Raw genomic sequence first — 22,206 nt, forward strand, 5'->3', positions numbered from 1 at the left:
ATATTTGCATATTACTGTAATTTTTTGTTTGTTTGTTTGTTTTTTACAATTCCTCCACACTCTTTGGAGAATCAATGAAACATTCAGTCTCATTTACCAAGCTGTATTACAAACAGATTTATTCATAAGTTTGGAATTTGTGAGAAATCCTGTCATTTAAATAAAAAAAAGAAGAAAAAAAAAACTATTGTATCCTACTCGTGTTCCAGTGTATGGGTGTGTAAACTTAACGCATAAGAAGACACTCTAATGTTAACCTTGATTGATCAGCTTCAAATCACACAAATCACCATGAGTTACTGCACTTTTATAGACAGATTACACAATCAAATTGAAACAGCTTGTGTATCTTAATTACACCCACAAATTTAATGAAACATTTGTGAAACCCAATCATTTCATATTAATGGCAATGACTAAATAAATATGAAATATGAAAACAAATAAAGAAAGCAAACAAACATAAATTAATTAATTAAGACAAATAAGATCAGTTATTAAATTAATAAGAAAATGGGTACATTTTCATTTTAAACCATTTTCTTTTCACCTCAATTAATTCACATCAAATTCCCAAGTTATAATATTGTGTGTGTGTGTATATATATATATATATATATATATATATATATATATATATATATATATATATATATATATATATATAATATTCCCAACAATATAACTTTTCCATCTACCTCTGTGAAAGTCTTTTTTTTTTTTTTTTTTTTTTTTTTGCTGTTGACTCAACATTTCACCTCTGTGAGCTTTGCCTTTTAAGGAGTTTTGTGGGCGTCACCAAATTCAAATCAGCTGTGCCATTCAAGCACCTGGTAATTTATAGGTGATTGCCATTCACCAACATATGTACAAAGCAAATCAACGTTTGTGAAACTTTTGTAAATTCATGATATTTACATCTATATGTGTTAATCAATATAAAATAAAATGCTGCTCAATTGGTTTATTGATCTGGTGATTGACTTGGCCAGTCTAAATTCTTCCACTTTCCCCCGATCTAGTTCTTTGTTGAGTTGGCAGTGTGTTTTGGATCATTGTCTTGCTGCATGATAAAGTTCCTCCTGATTAATTTGGATTTGCATTTCTCTGTAAATTGGCAGACAAAATGTTCCTGTAAGCTTCTGAATTCATTCTGCTGCTACCATCATGAGTTACATCTTCATTAAAGTTTAGTGAGCCTGTTCCAGAAGAAGCCATGCAAGCCCAAGCCATGACACTACCACCACCATGTTTCACAGATGAGCTTGTATGCTTTGTATCATGAACAGATCCTTTCCTTCTCAACAATTTGGCCTTTCCATCAGGTTAATCTTGTTTCCAGAACTTTCGTGGCTCATTTCTGTATTTCTTTGTGAATTCCAGTCTGGCTTTCTGATTCTTTCTGCTGATGAGTGGTTTGCATCTTGTGGTATGGCCTCTATATTTCTGCTCTCAAAGTTTCTTGGGCCAGTGGATTGTGATACCTTCACTCCTGCCCTGTGGAGGTTGTTGATGATATCACCGACTGTTGTTTTTCTGGGGTTTTCTTCACAGCTCTCACAATGTTTCTGTCATCAGCTGTTGTTGTTTTCCTTGGCTGGCGGTTTCTTTCTTTTTCAGGACATTCCAAATTGTTGTATCGGCTGTGTCCAGTGTTTGTGCAATGCCTCTGATTGATTTCCCCTCTTTTCTCCCATAGACAGCTCTCTGATCTTCATGTTGGCTTATCCTTTTTAACAACAAATACAGTCTTCACAGGTGAAACTGAAGGCTAAAACCAAGAGAAAATGTTCACAGCTATTTATTGTTTAAATAGTCAATCTAACAGGACACATCTGGGTAACAAGAAACACCTGTCAGTCGCATGTTCCAATATGTTTACTTGCCTACAAATTGGGTGGTCTGATACAAAATGTATGATGTTCTATATTGTTTAACACATCTACATATAAATACCAGGAAATAAAAACTGAAATTCTAAACTGTGTTCTGATTTTCATCTTTTGATCTTAAACACAAATGTTTTCAGTTTACAGCAAAAAAAATTAAAAAAAAAAAATTACGAATTTGCCTTGCCATTCCAACAGTTTTGGTGGAGACTGTATATGTCATCCTATTTATGTATGTGTGTCTGTATTATGAATAAGTCTTAAATACTCTGGCATACTGAGATGTCTCCTGAACTCTTGATCAATATTTAAACTACCTACCTTTTATCTAATGTTATATTATTCTTTCCCCAGGAGGTAAAAAGGTGGACAAATCAGTAACCTTCCACTCTGACGTAAGTAAGAAACTTTGAGCATAACCATACTCAAAATGAAACCCATCCTTATTTAGGGGCGGCTGTGGCTCGGTTGGTAGAGTGGGTTGAACCCACGGAACACCAAGTTGCTCCTGATGACAAGTTAACGCCTTGCATGGCAGATCTGCTACCAGTGGTGTGTGTGTGTGTATGAATGGGTGAATGAGACACAGTGTGAAGCGCTTTGGATAAAAGCGTTATATTAGTGTGCCATTTACCATTTTATTTCTCTTCTATAACTATATACTGTAGAGTCATGCGGTGCTAAGTGTGTTGAATGCAACTTGAGTATGAGCATCAGAGTCATTTCTGATTTCATTAAAGTTTTAACTTCATGTCTATCGTATCAAAGGGAAGTTAATGACTGTTCAATGATTGAGACTTGAGTGTAGACAGTCTTTAGGTTAATTAAGGAAGAACATCCACAGCTATCTTTAGGGTGTGACATTTCCTTCCAAGCATGAATATGTGAGGAAAAGTCCAAGGGTGTGTCTCAATCATCTCCCTAGTTCAGTAGTAAAGGCACTGATCAGGGAGTTGACCGTTTTAAGGGCTGTCTCAATTGCAAAATCCTTCCAGTGCATTGGGAAATTTGCTCCCTAAAAAAATTCCGCAATGTACCTCAAAAACCAGGGCGCATCGATGCTCACTATGTTCTCTTACTGGAAATGAAGACCTTTTTTGAAGCCTCTCAGCTCGAAAAAAAAATGGGGTATGAACTTTCAACCAACATCGGGCTACAAATGTAAGTAGCTTGTTATCGTTGATGTAGCTCTCACATGATTACTTATGTCAACGGTTGTTAGCTTTATTCGTTGTTCTATACGGTATATGGTTTGTTTAAGTGTTTTTTTTTTTTTTAATCCACTAGGTTGCCTATGATTCTGTTTGACATACAGTATTATGACAGAAATACATGTGATTAAGCTAGCAAATTTATGACATTTTGGTCATGTTTTACAAGTGAGTAGTCATGTTGGCAAAAATTGAGTCATCAGTGTCCCAGCATGTAGTGAGCCAATGTCCTTAGCAGTGTCCAAACTGGTGTACAACTGATTCACTACCTACCAAGGGAGCAGGTTGAGACATACCCTAAGTAGAAGAAATTGTATGAATAATTATTGAATAATTTTTAAACCTGTGTTTGCAGAAAAAAAGTCATCCATTTTAATGTCTGGGGAAAAAACGATAAATGGGGATTTTCAATGACCCTTTACACCCATATGTTTAAGCACAAAATATCCTTCCTGTGATGATTTGTTTATATTAATTTGTGCAGATTTCTATGAAAGTTATTGTGCTCTCTGTAGTTCACTTTCTAGGTATTACTGTCTGTATTCAGAGTGCCACCTCCATCACTTCCTTCTGCTCTTGTAGTGTGTATACTACATGTGAAACCTCTCAGCTGAGCTTTTCACTGAACAGACACAGAAAAGTCCCAACTTTGTTTAGGAAAGAACCAAGAACAATGTGAACTGATGCTTCCTGAAAACCTTCCTGAAAAACTATGATCCTTCTGCACACACAGTTTCATTTTGTACTGTGTGTAAATGTTTACGTAATCTGGCAAACATTTCCTGTTTTATTTCTTAACATATCCACTAGTCAAGGAATTATAGTGTATAGTGTATATATGATATAAACATCAGAGTTAATGGTCACAGATTGCTGTATAAACCACTATAATCATACTAAAGCATAAAAAATGGGAGAATGTGTAGAGCAGATGGACAAAAGGAACATCGGTGTCAGGAATTGTAAAGCGATTTATTTTCAAGTGAAATGCAAACATTAACAGTACAACAACTAGGAGTCTCAGATGAAATATGACTATTTAACAGTAATTCAGCTTGTCAGTTTTGGAGAAAGAAAGGATTGTGATTTGTGATATGATACCAAGAAAACCATCATATCCACAGTGAAGCACACTGGTGGGAGCATCATGATACAGGGCAGCTTCTCTGCAAATGGCGCTGGGCCATTACACATCCTCGAAGGAGACATGAATGGAGCGATGTACCGAGACTTAATAGAGGAGAATTTAATCTCATCAACCAAGAAACTAAATCTGGAGAGACGACGGACATTTCAACAAGACAATAATCTCAAACATACAGTTGAAATAACTCAAGAAGGCCTTGCATGGTTGTAGCCATCTCTTAACTTGAATCCCAATGAGAATTTCTTTTGAAAGTGCAAGTCCATCACCTTGTACCCTTGGAGAATTGAAGATGATTTGCAGAGAGGATTGAGCCAAAACTGAAACACAATGCTGCAAAAATTTAATTATTTCTTAGGCCTTAGGCCTCTCGAAGCTGTAATTGCCTACAACAGCTTCGCAACAAAGTACTAATGTTGGTCATTTGTGGTGTCCCAATACATTTTCTTTAAACATAAGACATTTTTTTGTTCATATTAATAACTACAAACTAAAAAGACATTGTGTTGTGACATTGAATTGGACTTATTAGATCAGATGACAGAGACTTCTAGGACTTATTCATTAGAAGGACTTATTCACTAGAAGTATATTCAATAACAAAAACAAAAGTGTCTGAATATGTATTTCCCCTCACTGTGTATTTAATGTAATCCAGCATGCTTTTCCTATTACCCAATCCCCCTGTTTTTTTACTTGTAACATCTGCTTTTTGCCCCATGCTGTCAAATTCTAAGTATTGCTACAACAATACCTCCTCCATCACTTCCTTTTTTTCTGCTCTGGCAAGTTAACTACAAGTGAAACTATTCTGCTGAATATGACAAATGCAAATATGTCAGTTTCACAAATATGTCAGTGCTGGGTGAATTCTCCCTTTTGTTTTTAAACCGGTGTGAACGTCTTAAGCACATTCAAAGAAATGCTGTAAAGCAAACATTCTTCAAAAAATAATGAAAATTCAAATTCTACAGTAAAAAAAAACAACAACCTCTACTATAAAGAGTGAACAGTGAACAGTATTACACTAAGCAATATTCAATATTCAAAAGTCAATATTTGGTGTTAAAAATGCATCAGTAGTGTTAGAAGTTCAGCAAAGATCAGTCAGTACACAGGAGACCGGTGTTGATCTTCAGAATTTGATGTTTATTACATGCTTCAAGAATCTTCAGATCAGCTTTTCACTAATAAAAGTATAACTTCTGAAAGGTTTCTCTAGATTCCTCTCAAAACGGAGAGGCCAGTGTTGCGGAAATCAATGAACCAAGGTAGCCACTCTTACCTTACCTCCGAGTGCTCCAATGGCCTTCGCACTGCACATGGATATTCATAGAGACATAAATGAATGATTCATGATTTAGAGAAGAAAGACATCATTGGTTATAATAAACTTGATTAACATGGATCCTCCTTCTTGTTTGTCATATGAAATGAGTTATTCATCATCATTATAATCTTCCTCTCTCATCCCATTAGAGTTGGGGTACTCGATCCCAGACTCGGACTCGAGTCCGGACTCAAATCCAATTATGAATGAACTTGGACTTGTCACACACTCAGGTGAGGTACCTGCTCCAGTACTGCTGACTGGTGAAGCAGTAGGCACTGAGGAACCTCCCAGTCTCTTGGGTCAGTCTCTCCATCTGCTATTCAATAGAGTATGATAACCTGAGGATAGATTAACATTTATATCGAGTCTTTGATAATAGGCCTGCAAGACACAAGACTGGATCCCTAGGTTGGAGATAATGTCTTAAGGGAAACCATAAAGTTTGGGTTTCATCTTTTTGCAGACTTGACATGTTGACAAGGTTCTTATGGTCACTCATGATGATGAAGGGGAACTTTGCATCTGACACCCTTCGATAAAAGTTGGCAAAGCCAAGGAAGCTCTGTAGTTCTGTGGCTGTTTCAGGACAGGGTCAAGACATTATTGCCTCCAATTGCTCTGGCTCATCTTGAAAGACGTTTTTTGAAACTCATGTTTCGACTTTGACATACAAATTACTTTCAAGATGTTTTCTCAGCACTGTTCATAGCTGTGAGATATGCTCTGCTTCAGACTGAGAGTAGATCAGGATGTTGTCTATGTAAAGAATGTCACAGGAATTCCGAAACTCTCAAAGGATTTCATTAATGAAGGCCTGAAATACAGAGCGAGCATTCACAAGACCATATGGCATCACTTGGTTAGTTTGGTGAAGTCTTTGCCCCTCTTACAAGCTCAACGGAAGATGGGTCCAGAGATCAGGGATAGTGATACTTTACTATTGCAATATTTAATCCTCTAGTCAATGCCAGGCCTGAGTCCACCATCTTTTTCTTTCACAAAGAAGAAGCCAGCGGCTGTGTGTGAGGTAGAAGGGTTTATGTAGCCTTAGGCCAGAGCTTATGAAATGTATGTCCTCCATGGCCTTAGAGTCTCAGAAAGAGAGAGAGAGAGAGAGAGAGAGAGAGAGAGAGAGAGAGAGAAATGTAGTGTGCGTGGTTTATGAGTTTGAACCAAAAAGGAAAGGGGCACAGGAATGAGAAGCCAGAGATAAAGCAGACAGAGATGTGAGAACAGACAGACAGACAGACAGATAGACAGAATTAGACATGGAGATGTAGAGACAGACAGACAGATAGACAGAATTAGACATGGAGATGTAGAGACAGACAGACAGATAGACAGAATTAGACATGGAGATGTATCACTTTGAGTTTGTGTGCTTTCAATATGGATGGGTTGAGAGATGGACAACAATGAGATAAAATTAATCATTTAAAAAATGCTTTACTCTAGGCCTCAAGCTTACATGGTTTTCATGAAATCAGTGGGTTATGACTGGTTATATTACATTACTTGTTATAATACAGAGAAAGCAGGAAGCACAAACTCCTACGTACTGAATACTCGAGTCTCATGAATGTTTTATAATATTGAATGTGTCTATGAATGGTTAAAACATTTGATGTGTCTTTCATAAATAAGGAAAAATTGTAATTATTGGCAAATTGCTGTGGCATAAGAAGAATACTATCTCTGACATCAAACTCAGAAACAACTGAAGATAGTCTGCTTGAAAGTTTTTTTTTAGCATGTTTTTGATTTGTTTTTCTAAATTATTATTATTATTATTATTATTATTATTATTATTATTATTATTATTGTTATTTTATTAGCAGATAAAGGAATCTTGCCTGTAATCCTAGCATCATGAGTCAGGTGTGAGTCAGAGTCTCGACTCTATTTTGTTTGAGGCTATGTCGTTATTAATGTCGTCCTGGTTCACCAGACGCTATGGTCACGAGCCGCTGCAGGTCTGTTCATCAAATCTGTGAGAAGCTTTGTGAATGAAGAGGCTACGGAGCCCCTGAAGTCACCTGTGCATATATATATATATATATATATATATATATCACAGAGATTTTTACATGCACACTTTTTTACATGCACACGAGAAACTTTTCACTAGAGCACCAACGTTTCTTGTGCGCACGCAAAAGTCTCTGTGATTTTATATTTTTATTTTATTTATTCATTTATTTTTTACACAGGTCACTTCAGGGGCTCCGTAGGAGGCAAAAGAAAGAAACAGATTTTTGCTCTTTTATTAAGAGTTTACAGCCATCTACAGGCACAATAGTGAAACTACTGGATCTGTTCAAGCGCAACAGAAAATCCAACTTCAGCCGCATACTGAAGATACCCGTATTTTTAACATAACATTTACTTAGTACAATGAATAATTACTGCGCTTTAAAGAAAAGAAACTAATTATTTTCAGTTAAAAAGAGGGACATTATTAGATGGATGGATAGATGGATAGACAGACAGACAGACAGATAGATAGATAGATAGATAGATAGATAGATAGATAGATAGATAGATAGATAAAAATATACATAGATAAACAGACAGACAGATAGATAGATAGACACACAGACAAACAGACAGACAGACAGATAGATAGATAGATAGATAGATAGATAGACAGACATACACACAGACAGACAGACAGATAGATAGATAGATAGATAGATAGATAGATAGATAGATAGATAGATAGATAGATAGATAGATAGATAGATAAACAGACAGACAGATAGATAGATAGACAGAAATACACACAGACAGACAGACAGACAGACAGACAGATAGATAGATAGATAGATAGATAGATAGATAGATAGATAGATAGATACTTTATCGATCCTGAGGGAAATTGCAGAGTAAAAATGAATAATAAAAGCAGTAAAAATTGACAAATATATTTTCCACAAATTATCAAAAATGATTATATATATATATATATATATATATATATATATATATATATATATATATATATATATTCATAATAATAAATGAAAACAAAAATATAAAATGTAAAAAATATATATATTTTTTTTTAAATATGGAGCACAATTATTACATTTACATTGACGTACAATCTTCTTTAATACGTTTAAGTTATATTCAATAATTTTATCACACTAATATTAAAACCTCTGAACAGTGACGTAAACGGCTTCCGCATTTGAAAACTTCAGTTCCCACAATGCTTCGCACGAGTAGAACCGCGCGTGCGGCTTGAAGTTGCATGAAATCTTTCACATCGTGCACCAATGAGCGCTATAGAAGGAGGACTGTTTTATTTTATTTACCCTACCCGTATTCAAACAAACCCCGCCTCCAGCACTGTGATTGCTCAGGGATATCACGCCTCCTGAACTGAGATTGGCTAGAAAGATTGGCCCGCTTCCTGGTAAAGGAGTGGTTAACGTTTCTATAGTAACAGCGAGGCTAGGCCTGTGATTAGCCGAACTGCATCTGCACAAGTTTACAATGGGCGTTGTTCTTTTTTAAATTAACTCTTATTATTTTAATCTTGACGATATGGTATATTTACTAATTTTACGCTGAAAGCTGCTTTTTCATGATTTATTTTTTTAAAACAATGACGACACATTACACACTGAACATTATCAGACATCAATGTTAATAACAAATAATTGAATGATCTACCAGTAGCAAAGTAAGCATTTAATCTGATTAAAAGAGTGCAGTTTTTCTGAATCCTTAACGGTGGCCGAAGCCCACTCATTATATTCGGACTTCCGCAAACATTGATGACATCACCAACTCCCCAGCGTAGGAGGCGGGATTCTGCTTAGGTAACCAATCCGTACCTAGGAAGGCGTGGCTTGTTTGAATACGGGTAGAGAAGCATAACGTAAGGCGACAATCGCCTTTTCCCGAATGCTGTCCGTTGCTCGCATCCCCCGTAACATCTCCTCCTACATTCAGCTCACCAGCCTTTGATCTGATCCGATCTGATCTGATCTGACCCAATCTGATCGGATGTGTCAGAGCCACGTTTGATCCTGTTAGAAAAAAAAGGCATCGCTCTGTTTTCTTTTATTTTTTTTATGCATTAATTATCAGGACGGAGCCAGGGTGGTGTCACGGTACTACAATGATTGAAAGACCAGACTCGGCTGTTTCCAGCGTTGCGGTGAGTATACAGCTCTGTGCATCGTATACACGTAATAAACGTTTTCTTCTATAAATCATTCAACAGCTCATTAATTGCATTTCCTAGTGGTGCATTGCATCTCATCATCATCTCAGTCTCATAAGCTCCTGAGAGCGATTCCTGATTATTCCAAATTTCTGTTAACAATAAAACCCGAAAGGCTGTAGTTTAAACAATGACACCTTTCTCTAAGTATCATTATCCTTTTAAAACTACTTTCTTTCATGACTGCTGCATCCAAGATGCATAAAACATACTACAGTACTAAACGATTTCACACACATTCTGCCTTTTTAGTCGTTTTTAAGCGTCCTGTTTTGACCGAACCTACTTTTTAATAGTTTAAAAGCATATATAAAACCTTATAAATGTTATTCAGTGGTAAAACCCGCAACTCTTCCTTCTGTATATTCATATTTTCGTACTTAAAACTGAATACAACGCCGTACAGAGCTACCGTTAGTTTCTGCGTTGGTAATGGAGCGCGAGAGCACAATTTAACAATTTAAAAAATGACCGTTAAGTCTCTGAGGCGCTTGTTAGCAACATGCTAACTACAATTCCAATGGCTTCTTTTAGTATTTATATTGGTTTTAATCTTTAAATTGGTTTTCCAATTTATTATATTTTATATAAAAAAAAATTCCAGGTAAAAATTTAACAGAAAAATTTAAAACAGAAGTTTTAACTGACCATCCAGCATTTTCATTATGACTATTTTATATCAGACCACTACTTGTATTTAATTGGTTTTTCAGGTTTGCAAGTTGCAAACCTGAGTTTTTATTAATATAAAATGAGATTGCTGTGCTGTATTAGGCATCAGACAGTTTTATTCTATTGTTCCTATGTACCTATAAAACATCTCATGCATACACACACACACACACACACACACACACACATATATATATATATATATATATATATATATATATATATATATATATATATATATATATATATATAAAATGTGTGTGTGTGTGTGTGTGTGTGTATATATATATATATATATATAATTTAATCTTAAATTAAATAAGAACCTAAATATAAAAAAATTAAACAAGGCTCAAACATCTGTTTCGTAACAAAACATGCACGTTTATTTTGGCACTTCCATCAGTGAAACAAATCACTACAGCCTATAAAACGTTTAAAGAAATACCAGTAGGATGGTAACCAAAATAATATGTTAAAAATCTAAATATTAAAAACAGTTTAAAAAAAAAACATTACTTTGCAGTAACAACTTCACGTACTGGGGGACATGCCTGTAGTCGGGTTCTGAGATAGGCTAGTGTTTGCCTGTTCAACACTTTTTCCCCACAAAGATGACATATGTCTTCATCCAAATTTTTTGGTTCACATCTCTCGTTAGGCACGAATCCGAAATGTTCGCAGATCACCGATGTAACGTTTGGTTTCACAACAAAATCCATCTCAGCGGCAAAACCCGAAGTGAAATCACGGAATTCTCCTGACTGGATTTTGCCGGTCAAACAAACCCACGCCAAACTAACAGACAACACCATATAAGGCATTTGCTTATGATTACGTAATTTTTGTACTAATATAAAATCTCCCGCTATATGGTAGGCTATGCATGCAACTTAATATGGCAAATTACAAAACGTTATATTTGTACTTGTCATAATGCCCACTCAAGCAGAAAAATTAACATGGCGTGTGGTGTTACACTACCGTAGGTGGCGTTCCACCACAGCAGTGGTAGTTTGCCACACCAAAAAAGGCCTAGTCCTTCAAGAGGAAGAATAGGTCGAGGCTCACCAATCTGCCAACAGATGCATCAGAGAATAATCCAACACTTTGAGAACAACATTCCCCAAGGACAAATCAGTAGGATTTTGGGCATTTCACCTTCTACAGTGCACAATATATTTAAAAGATTCAAGGAATCCGGTTAAATCTCGGTGTGTAAAAAGAGCAAGCCCAAAAAGCACCTCTGAAGGAACGTAATCTCCAATACCTCAGACGTCACTGTCTTAAAAAGAGTCTTAAAAATGAGTCTTAAAAATGAGTCTTAAAAATGAGTCTGTAATAGATATCCTGACATGGGCTCGGGAATACTTTGGTAAACCTTTGTCACTTAACACCATTCGCTGCTGCATCCACAGATGCAAATTAAGGCTTTACTATGCAAAGCAGAAGCCATACATCAACACTGTCCAGAAGCGCCGCTGACTTCTGTGGACTCAGTCTCATCTGAGATGGACAATAGAACAGTGGAATCGTGTTTTGTGGTCCAATGAGTCAACATTTCAAATAGTTTTTGTACAAAACAGCCGTCGTGTTCTCCGGGCCAAAGAGGAAAATGACCATCCAAGCTGTTATCAGCATCTCTCATGGTATGGGGGTGTGTCAGTGCCCATGGCATGGGTAACTTGCACATCTGTGAGGGCAGCATTAATGCAGAAAGATATGTACACATTCTGGAGCAACATATGCTGCCATCCAGAGTAGAACAACGCCAAACCACATTCTGCCCGGATTACAAGCGCATGGCTGTGTAAGCACAAAGTGCGGGTGCTAGCATGGCCTGCCTACAGTCCTGACCTGTCTCTGATTGAGAATGTGTGGTGCAAAAAGAAGCACAAAATAAGGCAACGAAGGCCCCATACAGTTGCGCAGCTGAAGAAATGCATAACTGATGAATGGGGGAAAATTCCGCTTGCTAAACTTAACCAGCTGGTGTTTTCAGCGCCCAAACACTTAATAAGTGTTATTAAAAGAAAAGGTGATGTTACAAAGTGGTAAACAGTCAACTGTCCCAACTTTTTTGGAGTATGTTGCAGTTATCAGATTTGAAATGAGTGTATATTTTCAAAAATAAATTCACAAAGTAGAACATCAAATAATGTGTTAATAATGTGTTTTCAATATAGAACAGGGTGAACTGAATTTTCAGATGACTCTTTTTTTTTTTTTTTTTGTATTTTCCATACTGTCCCAAATTCTTTGGAATTGGGGTTGTACATACTTAGGGATAGTTTCAAAATCTGGTGTTCATGAGAGTATTTAATACGTAGGACACACACTTCCTGATTAGCCAAGAGGAGTGGAGATGCATATTAATGAAGGGATAAAGACAGAGAGAGAGGCCTAAAAACTGAGACTTCATCCAGCAGTGTTTCACATCTTAGGCTGGCAGGGAGATGGTCATTTGTCATAATAATAGACTGTAAAATCAGCCGAGTGCAATACTTAAAGAAAGTTAATATAGAACTTATTAGAATGAGTGCATTCATATAAACCTGTGATATGAAGCTGCACTATTGTCAGAGCTGCTGTTAAAGAGAATTAATCAACAACTTGAGGTATAACTGACCAATTTCCAATGAAGTGAGCATGTGACCATAATGAGTCAGATTATATAACGGAAAGTTTAACACCCACAATGTTATTACAGTAAAAGGCGTGTTATTGATTGTAACTAAACACATTTTATGTGAACGGCGTTAGAACACATTTTTAATAAAACTGAAACTAACAGTAAAATATACAATAAAGGTAAATCCTTTGTTGCAATATTAATTTAATATTGGTATAACAGGTTAGATGTCACTTTGATGATACTGTGACTCCGCCCCCAATCATCCGAACTCACTGCTCATTTGTTATAGACCTGCAGGTTTTTAACTAATTTTTAACTAAGTTTTTATACGTATTAGGCTCCAGCATATTGCAGAACTGATCTAACTCCCGATCTGTTATAGACCTGCAGGTTTTTAACTAATTTTTAACTAAGTTTTTATACGTATTAGGCTCCAGCACATTGCAGAACTGATCTAACTCCCGATCTATATTGAGTTCAGTGTGTGTGTGTGTGTATGTGTGTGTGTGTGACCTATTCATAGCACTGGCCTCTTTCTCCGCTTCCCTCTGGGCATTTTCCACACTGTTCATCCTAAAAGCGCTCTTACATAAAACCAACAACATCAGTTTCATTAAACCATCACACACACACACAGAATGATTACTGCATGCTTTAACAGATTTACGGTGCCTCATTTGCATATCTCCACCTTCTCTGGTTTATCAATAATGCAACAGGAAATAAAACCGTGATGCTGATTAGGAAGTGGTATTTTGCTCGACCTCTTTCTTTTGCGTGTTTATTGGTGGGTGAAAACAGACACACATCAGTAGTCAACTTTCCCACGTTCAATCACCGAGGGTAATAGTGTGCATCAGAGTGAACTACTGTCACGTCTAATCAGAGCTGGAAAGGTTCATCAGCAATCTGATTTGCCCTCTTTTCCCCTCTCTTCTCTCTCTCTCTCTCTCTCTCTCTCTCTCTCTCTCTCTCTCTCTCTCTCTCTCTCTCTCTCTTCCAATGTGAATGATCAGTTACTTTCCCCTGTGTCCCCTTTTCGGCGAAAAGCAGAGCGGTTCATCACGTTAGCCTCATAGTGCATGTCTCAAATGATAGTAGAGGAGGAGGAGAAAGAAAGAGAGGAGGAAAAAGAAGGATGGAGCGAACAGAATGAGAGAGAGAGCAGGAAACTGGAACACGCCCTGGCAGAGATCTGGAGCGGAATCAACTTCCTCCATGATGCTTTAGACTCCATCATGGATCTGATCCGAAACGTAAATACTGAGATTTGGCGACTTTTCCCCCTTAATACTCGCCCTCTCTGTCTGTTTATCTTCTTATCTTTTTCTTTTTCTTCCTCTGTAACTTTATATCTCTCTTTTGCTCTGTTTTTTTTCTGGTCTCTTTGTCTCTCTACCAGTTTTATCTCTTTCTCTCCTTGTCTTTTTTTTTTTTTTTTTTTTTTTTTTTTAAATACACATTTTGTACCTCCACCTCTCTTTCTCTTAATGTCAGTTCTCTTTCCTTTCCTATTTTTTTATTTCTCTCTCTCTCTCATCTCATTTTCTCTACCCTCCTTTTACCTTGTTCTCTCTCTTCCTTTCCCTCTTTCCAAACTTTCCTTTTTTTTTTATCTTTCCCTATTTATTCCTATTCTCTCAGCCCTGTTTCTCATCACATTCTGTCTTTTTGTCTTTTTATATTTGTGTTCTCTCTTTTTTTGTCACCAATTACCTCTACCTCACCCTCTCAGAATCATTCCTCATCCTTTCATTTTTGTGCTCTCGGTTTTTTTTTTTTTTTTTTTTTTTTTTTTTTTTTTTTTTAAGTAAGCCCTTGATCCCTTTCTTCCTCCCAAACACCTGTAAACTTAGACTGGGTTTGTCCCGAATGATTTTTTTTAGCCCTGCGTGTCCCTCCTTTCTCTTTCTCTCTCTTTGTTCACCTCTTTCTATCTTTAACATCCCCAAGTCTTCCCTCATTACTCTGCTGAACTCCAGTAAACACAGGTCAGAGTCATCCCAAATCACACATCTTATGTCTTTGAGTTTTTTGGGGGGGTTTTCAAACTTTTCTGCAATAAAACATTGAATGCAGTGTGGTGGATCATCATCATTATAATATCTTCATATTTCTATATACTGAAGATTTGCGATATTTGTAAATGTCTCCTTTATAGTTTACCCTAAAGCCAGTCCTTAAATTATTTAATTAATTATTAAATTATTGTGTGTGTGTGTGTGTGTGTGTGTGTGTGTGTGTGTGTGTGTTATCTTGCTGACTGATCTCAATGAGTTGTGGATTTAGATCGCGGCTTTTCACAGCCAATACACCTAAATTATTTTGGTCAAATAAAAAAAAATCTTTCACCACAAATACCACAGGTCGTGATATGAATCAATATATTCAGAGGAAGAGTCATGCTCTTCTAATGTTGTGAGACTAGGCATGCGTCATTATAATATTTTTGTAACACTCTGTTATGATTTATATTGGGGTCGGTGATATGACGAAGGTTCATTTGCCAGCAAACTCCAAATAGTAGCAAAAAAGTAACCTGAAAAGCTACGACTACATGATATTTTGGTTCATGAACAAAAATCAATGTTTTAATGAGGAATTTTAGCCTCCTGTACTGTAAGTCAGGAGTTATAATATAAGTATGATAATACTGCTATAGTTTTACTATAGTGCTGAAATGAACGTTCCATTGATATCGTTTTGATTTATTGCCCATTTCCAGTTTATGGTTTATTAAAGAAATAAATAACACATTAGGACACACAGTGCTGCTTCAGATATGGTCAAATCACATGGTCAAATTGTGACATTTTCTACTTTAGTTCTGAAAACGACACGTTGTTGTTGTTGTTGTTTTCTGAACTGAAATACGTTTCTCTTTTGCACACATCTCATCCAGAATTAAAGTTCAAGCATTTTAAAGTCTGCATGCCCTCAAAAGTGATTTCGAACTCCAACAAAACACACCCTGCCTAAGTCTACATTTATTACTTAATGGAACACAACATTAGAGTTGTAAAGAGTTCTAAGTTTACAATGAGAGATGCTGATCACCTGAGGTAAAATTCACCCATGAGTGTTTAACAAACTGGAGCCTCGTCGTTTTCCTCACTCGACTGATCGCTCTTCATCCGGGAATTCATCACGGATTCATTATCAGTTTTGTTCGGTTGGGTAAATTTCTTTAATTAGGCCATTTAATCGTTTTAAAGCATTTTATGGGACGAAGGCAAGGCTGGAAATCGCCCAAAATAAAATAAGTACAATATATTAACGTTTTCTGTATTAAAGTAGAGATTTCAAACTCTATTTCCGGCTGTTTTCAGCTGCCATGACTTCTGCTTCTTACAGACCGTCAAACATATGTCTAAAATGAGGATCCTTACTAGACAGCGGACATTATGCTGCTTTTCCAGTGGGACAAACATTATCAGGAACCCAAACGCAGGTTGCCTCATGTCCAGTACACCCCAGAGACAGCGATGATAGCGATAATCATTTCAGGAGCCTGTAATAATAACATTGTGTTTGTTGAATGTTGCAGTATGTTGAATGGTGCAGTGTGTGGAGTGTGTGACACGGTATCGCTGCTTGTGTGCAAGGTTCCCTCAATTTTTTCTTACTCAGCAAAACCTGTTTCTGTTGGGTATTTGAGCAGAATTGGCACGAGTATTTAAACGTGACAAGTTTTGAAACTTACGCTTCCACAGACGTAACGTAGGACTGTGACAAAGCTCCATTGGCTAACTTTTTGTTTCGTCGCTCTATGCTGATTTTCTGTTGTTCTGCATGGGAGCAACATCAGACGTGCACGACCATGCACGCTTGCAGCTGAGAGGGAACAGTGCCTGTGTGTGTATTGGTGTGTGTATTGGTGTGTGTTTGATGAGCTGATTAGTGTTTGATGAGCTGATTGGTGTTTTCCAGCAGAGGAATTTGGAGGGATATGTGGGATTTGCCAACCTGCCCAACCAAGTTTACCGCAAATCAGTCAAAAGAGGCTTCGAGTTTACACTCATGGTTGTAGGTAAGTCACACAACTGTGTGTGTGTGTGTGCTTGTGTGTGTGTGAGAGAGAGAGCGCGCACAGGTTGTCGTACTTCAGTGAAACATTCTTTACTTGTTTGTTTGTCTGTGTGTGTGTGTGTGAGAGAGAGAGAGAGAGAGAGAGAGAGAGTAGAAAGCACCAGCACAGGTGTTCATGCTTGAGTGACACATTCTTCACTTACATTTGCGTGTGTGTGTGTTTGTGTGTGTAAGAGTGACTAGAGATGAAGCGTGTGTTTGGTGCCAAAGAAGCTTCAGGAATATTAGCCACGCCTACTTAACTGTGACTGACAGGTAGAGAGACCATGTCTTCCTGTGTGACTGACAAGCACATAGGCCACGCCTCCTCAGTAGGAGAGTGGTCACATCGCTTAAGATCTATCTTGTAATGCTTAAAGCAGTTACTGGCTTTTAGCCGTTTATACAGAATGAGTAGCCACTCAAAGAAAATCGCTAGCGTTACATTTTTTATGCAATGCCTCTGTTCCGCAAATAACTTGAGTTGGTCCAGTTGTTGTCATGGTGATAAAATGACGCCAACCACAAGCCCGTGTACGTCACTGGTTCTTGCTTCTACGCCATCAGCATCGTGGTGCTGACAGAACCCATTTTGCCAGACGAGAACCGCTACATATCCAGTGTTTGGTGGGAAAAATAGCCTTCAGTGATTTGGAGCAGAGAGAGAGAGCAGAGTGAGCAGAGTGTATGCATCTATCACTCTTAATGGGAACGGACAGAAGTTTATTACGCACACATACATACTGTGGGCTATGGTGTCCTCATTTAGCATGTACAGTGTGAGCTGTGACTAATGTACAACTGGAAATATGGACCAGACTTCACCATAGAAACGAGAGAGACAGAAGGACATGGAGCGAGTAAGAGAAAGGCGAGATATCAATGAAAGAGAAAGATAGAGAGATGATGAAAAGCGAGATGGAGAGAGAGGGTTGTGTTGGTGTAGGATCACTTTGGAATCGTTGTATTATCTATCTATCTATATCTATATATCTATCTATCTATCTGTCTGTCTGTCTCTACATCTCCATGTCTAATTCTGTCTATCCGTCTGTCTGTCTCTACATCTCCATGTCTAATTCTGTCTATCTGTCTGTCTGTCTCTACATCTCCATGTCTAATTCTGTCTATCTGTCTGTCTGTCTGTCTGTTCTCACATCTCTGTCTGCTTTATCTCTGGCTTCTCATTCCTGTGCCCCTTTCCTTTTTGGTTCAAACTCATAAACCACGCACACTACATTTCTCTCTCTCTCTCTCTCTCTCTCTCTCTCTCTCTCTCGCTCTCTTCTCATTCTCTTCATCTTGCCCTTGTTATCACTTCTGTCTGTCTCTCTCTCTCTCTCTTACACACACACACATTAAAGGAGTGAGATGTCACTGTGTAGCGGCTGTGTGGAGGGTGTAATGAGAGACAGCTGGAGAACCTCAGTGTCTTGCATTGTTTAGTTGGACTGATCTCAGAACAGTATGAGTGAATCAGTATACATGGGGCAGAGAGGAGGAACCCTGTCTATGGCTGTTCCCAAAACAGAACCCAAAAGAGAAACATGGAAGTATTTACAAGACTGGTTTGAGAAGAGTGTGAGTCCCTGATGACGTGTTTTTGTTTTTTTTGTAGAGCTGATCCTAGAACACTCTTAGAGGTATTTGTAGGACTGAATGCAGTTCAGTCTGAGAAGATTGGATCAGTTTCTGCGGTCAGTGAAATAAACATGAAAGCGAATCAGAGATGATAGCGCTTATTAAAGTGCTGATCCCAGAACAGAGCCAGAAAGGTGTTATTAAGGCTGATCCCAGAGCAGGAAATACATACATGAGAAAATTTTTATTAAAGTATTATAGTGTATTATAGAACTGATCCCAGATCAGCTTGGAGAACAATGCGTGAACCCATAACAGATGATTAGAAGACGCATCAGAGCATTCAGAAACTGACCCCAAATCAGTGAGAGCGTCTATAATAGAGTCTTATAGAAAAAAGCGCAGTGTTAGTAAGACTGGTCTCAAAACAGTGAGAGAAAATGACATTATGAATTATAAAGCATGTAACAGAGGTGATAAAGCTCCTGTAAGATCCCAGAGACTAATATATATTAGTTGATCCCAGATCAGTGACAGATCTGACTGAGCTGATCCTAAAACAGTCCTGGAATCAGTAATGGAATCAGAGCAGTGCCACAGTACTGATAACGGAGCAGTTAGAGAAGACGTGTCAGAAAGGTCTGATCCCAGAACAGTGTAACAGAAGTAATGGAGCATTTGTGCTGCAGAATTTCTCTCGAGATGAGATCCCGCTGTCACTTACGCTGCAGAGTTTTGGCTCTGCTCTGCGTTTTTCTCTCCAAAGCCGCAGAGAGGAGAAAAAAATGTTTCCTGTCCTTCTTTTCTTTCTCTCTCTTTCTCGCTCCCCCCGTTTTCTCTTCATTTTTTTTCCCACCACAAGCATTTCCGCTACTTGGTCTTATATCAGTCCAGCTGGAGAGAGTCAGGGGAAGAATGTGGAGAGATGTACGCTCGACGCTCGGGCTGGTGGAGGAGAGATGTTTACAGTAACCCACACTCATACGGGGGATTAACATCAACCGACCTGTGTGTGTGTGTGTGTGTGTGTGTGTGTGTGTGTGTGTGTGTGTGTGTGTGTGTGTGTGTGTGCCCGAGCCAAATCACAGCTGCAGTGCTCAGATAGCCAAAATAATTGCCATTATACTTGTGTTGTGGGTTCTTACTTTAGAATATGTGCATGCGTACACACACACACACACACACACACACACACACACACACTCACAATCTGTTGACAGTAACATTCTACACGTCCTGTTCTCTATTTCATGGCTGTCGGTGTGAAGGATCTCTCTCGCTGCAGACATTCTTCACATTCAAATCTCCTGAAATGTTTAATATACACTCTTTGCATGTTCTAGTAGTCTGTTTAAATGCTCTTACTAAACTTTATGCACAAATAAGGGCTCTTGAGTCAATATATGTCATTTCGCAAATGCATGATTTCTGAATGCTACAATTTCACAGTTGCACAAATCTCAAATGGCACTCTATTGCACACGAAGTGCGCTATGTAGTGAGTAGGGATGTCATTTAGTCATGGTGTATGAGGATCTGGGCGGTTAAATAACCACTATCAATGACACGTTAACAAAATGCATTTCTGGCTCTAAGCTATCTATCTACCTGTTCATTTTATTAAACGTTTTTACCCAATCAATTTCCTTAATCCAGTGTTCCTCCGGCTGCGACTCCTCAAAGTTTTCACCTCCCTGTCCATCTGGACTCGTCCTAAATCGCACTACAGCACCCTCCGTTTGGCTGTGTTTAATCTGCTACTGCTGCAAAAACACGTTACACCGGGTGCATCTCAACCAGCTCCCTAGTTCAGTAGTCAGGGCACTTTTTTCAGGGCCATTTTAAGGGCTGTCTTCATCGCAAAATCCTTCCAGCGCACTGGAACCTTCGCTCTACAAAAAAAATCCCACAATGCACCACAAAATGAAAAAATTGGAAAAAGTGAGCATCGATGCTCATGATGCTGAAAATGACGTCACATATCCTGAAGCCTCGAGAGAGGCTTTTTTGTGTCTAATGGCTTTTAAGCGTTTAATGATTTTTAAAAATCCACTAGTTGGTGTACTGTACAGTCCTGCTTGAAGTACCGTGACAGAAACGCGTGTGATTAAGCGAAGAAATTTAATATGCCTGTTGTCGATAAATGCCAGTGATGTACGTAGTCATGTCGCGGGAATTTGAGTCATCAGTGTCCCAGTGTGTAGTGAGGCAGGGTCCTTGCCAGTGCCCCGACTCCTGTACAGCATGTACTGATTCACCACCTACTGAACTAAGGAGCAGTGGAGCTGATTGAGACTAACACTCCTATCCTGTTCCTTCAGCTATCAAACACACAAAACCACAGCATTACTGACTACTAAACAAGTACGAACAACGTTCTCTTGTTCAGCTAAGCAGCGCTGCACACTACCACGCTAGTCCGATTTTTATTTATTTATTTGTTTGTTTATTTTGCTCCTCACCTTTCCTCCTATGCATGCTCTGTTTCAACAGGTTATAACAGCAACGGGATAAATACTGATGATAAGTTGTTCTCAAAAATGTGAAATGAAGAACAATTATAGTGTTCTCTTTTTGCTGCATATATATATATATATATATATATATATATATATATATATATATATACACATACACACACACACAAGAATGAAGTGCAGTGAGATTTTGTCACCATTGGCTTGTGTGGTTTTTTTTTTCAACACATAACATTCTCAGAAGCCCAACAACATCCAACCCACCGGGACAAGGAGGCGTCTCTACGCGCTCAGAAAGCTTTGGATGGAGAACTGAATGGACAAACTGTATTAGTTTTAATTTCTGCCAAAATCTTTTATATTCAAATACAGTTATTATATTTAAATAAAGCATTTGCATGCCGTTTTCTAAGAGATCTGACAATGCTATTGTGTGTGTGTGTGTGTGTGTGTGTGTGTGTGTGTGTGTGTGTCATAATAATCAGGGCTAACTGGATTAGCCTTTGCGCAGTGACCTTTGAGGAAAGCTTTGACTCAGTAGGTCACCACACAATCTCTCAATCTCGCTGTACAGATAGTGTCAGTTATGACCTTTGACCTCAGGCACTCATCCAGCTCATCTAACAAGAGTCCCTCTCTCTCCTTCTCTCTCTCTCTCTCTCTCTCTCTCGCTCTCTCTTTCTCTCTCTCTCTTTTTCGCTCTCTCTCTCTCACCTCTTCAGCATTCACTTACTTTCTTCACACACACACACAAACACACACACAAATGTTCACCATACTGTGAAAATTCCAAACGAATTTCCTGTTTCACATTTTTCCATTTTCACATCGGCCAATTTAAAAAACAACCCGAACTCTAGAACACTTACAGTCTGCTCTAACACTAAATCTCCATCGTTTGTAAATCGTAAATTCCAAGTCGTACGGTGCTCTTTGTAGTAGCATAGAAATTCCCACAA

The 22,206-nt window shown here is 38.0% G+C and overlaps 1 protein-coding gene across 4 annotated transcripts in view; it reads left to right on the forward strand.

The window, feature by feature from the left end:
- Positions 1–9,471: 9,471 nt before the first annotated feature.
- Positions 9,472–22,206, forward strand: part of septin15 (septin 15) — a 37,846-nt gene continuing 25,111 nt past the window's right edge. For 3 of the 4 annotated variants that reach the window (XM_053682141.1, XM_053682142.1, XM_053682143.1), the window contains exons 1-2: positions 9,472–9,748; positions 17,052–17,151. In XM_053682141.1, the coding sequence (XP_053538116.1) occupies positions 9,710–9,748; positions 17,052–17,151 (139 nt within the window). In that variant the 5' untranslated portion in view covers positions 9,472–9,709. The remainder of the gene's footprint in view (positions 9,749–17,051; positions 17,152–22,206) is intronic. The other variant, XM_053682144.1, reaches the window with a different exon arrangement.

Source organism: Ictalurus punctatus, chromosome 8 (genome assembly GCF_001660625.3).
Source record: "Ictalurus punctatus breed USDA103 chromosome 8, Coco_2.0, whole genome shotgun sequence".
Classification (NCBI taxonomy): domain Eukaryota; kingdom Metazoa; phylum Chordata; class Actinopteri; order Siluriformes; family Ictaluridae; genus Ictalurus; species Ictalurus punctatus.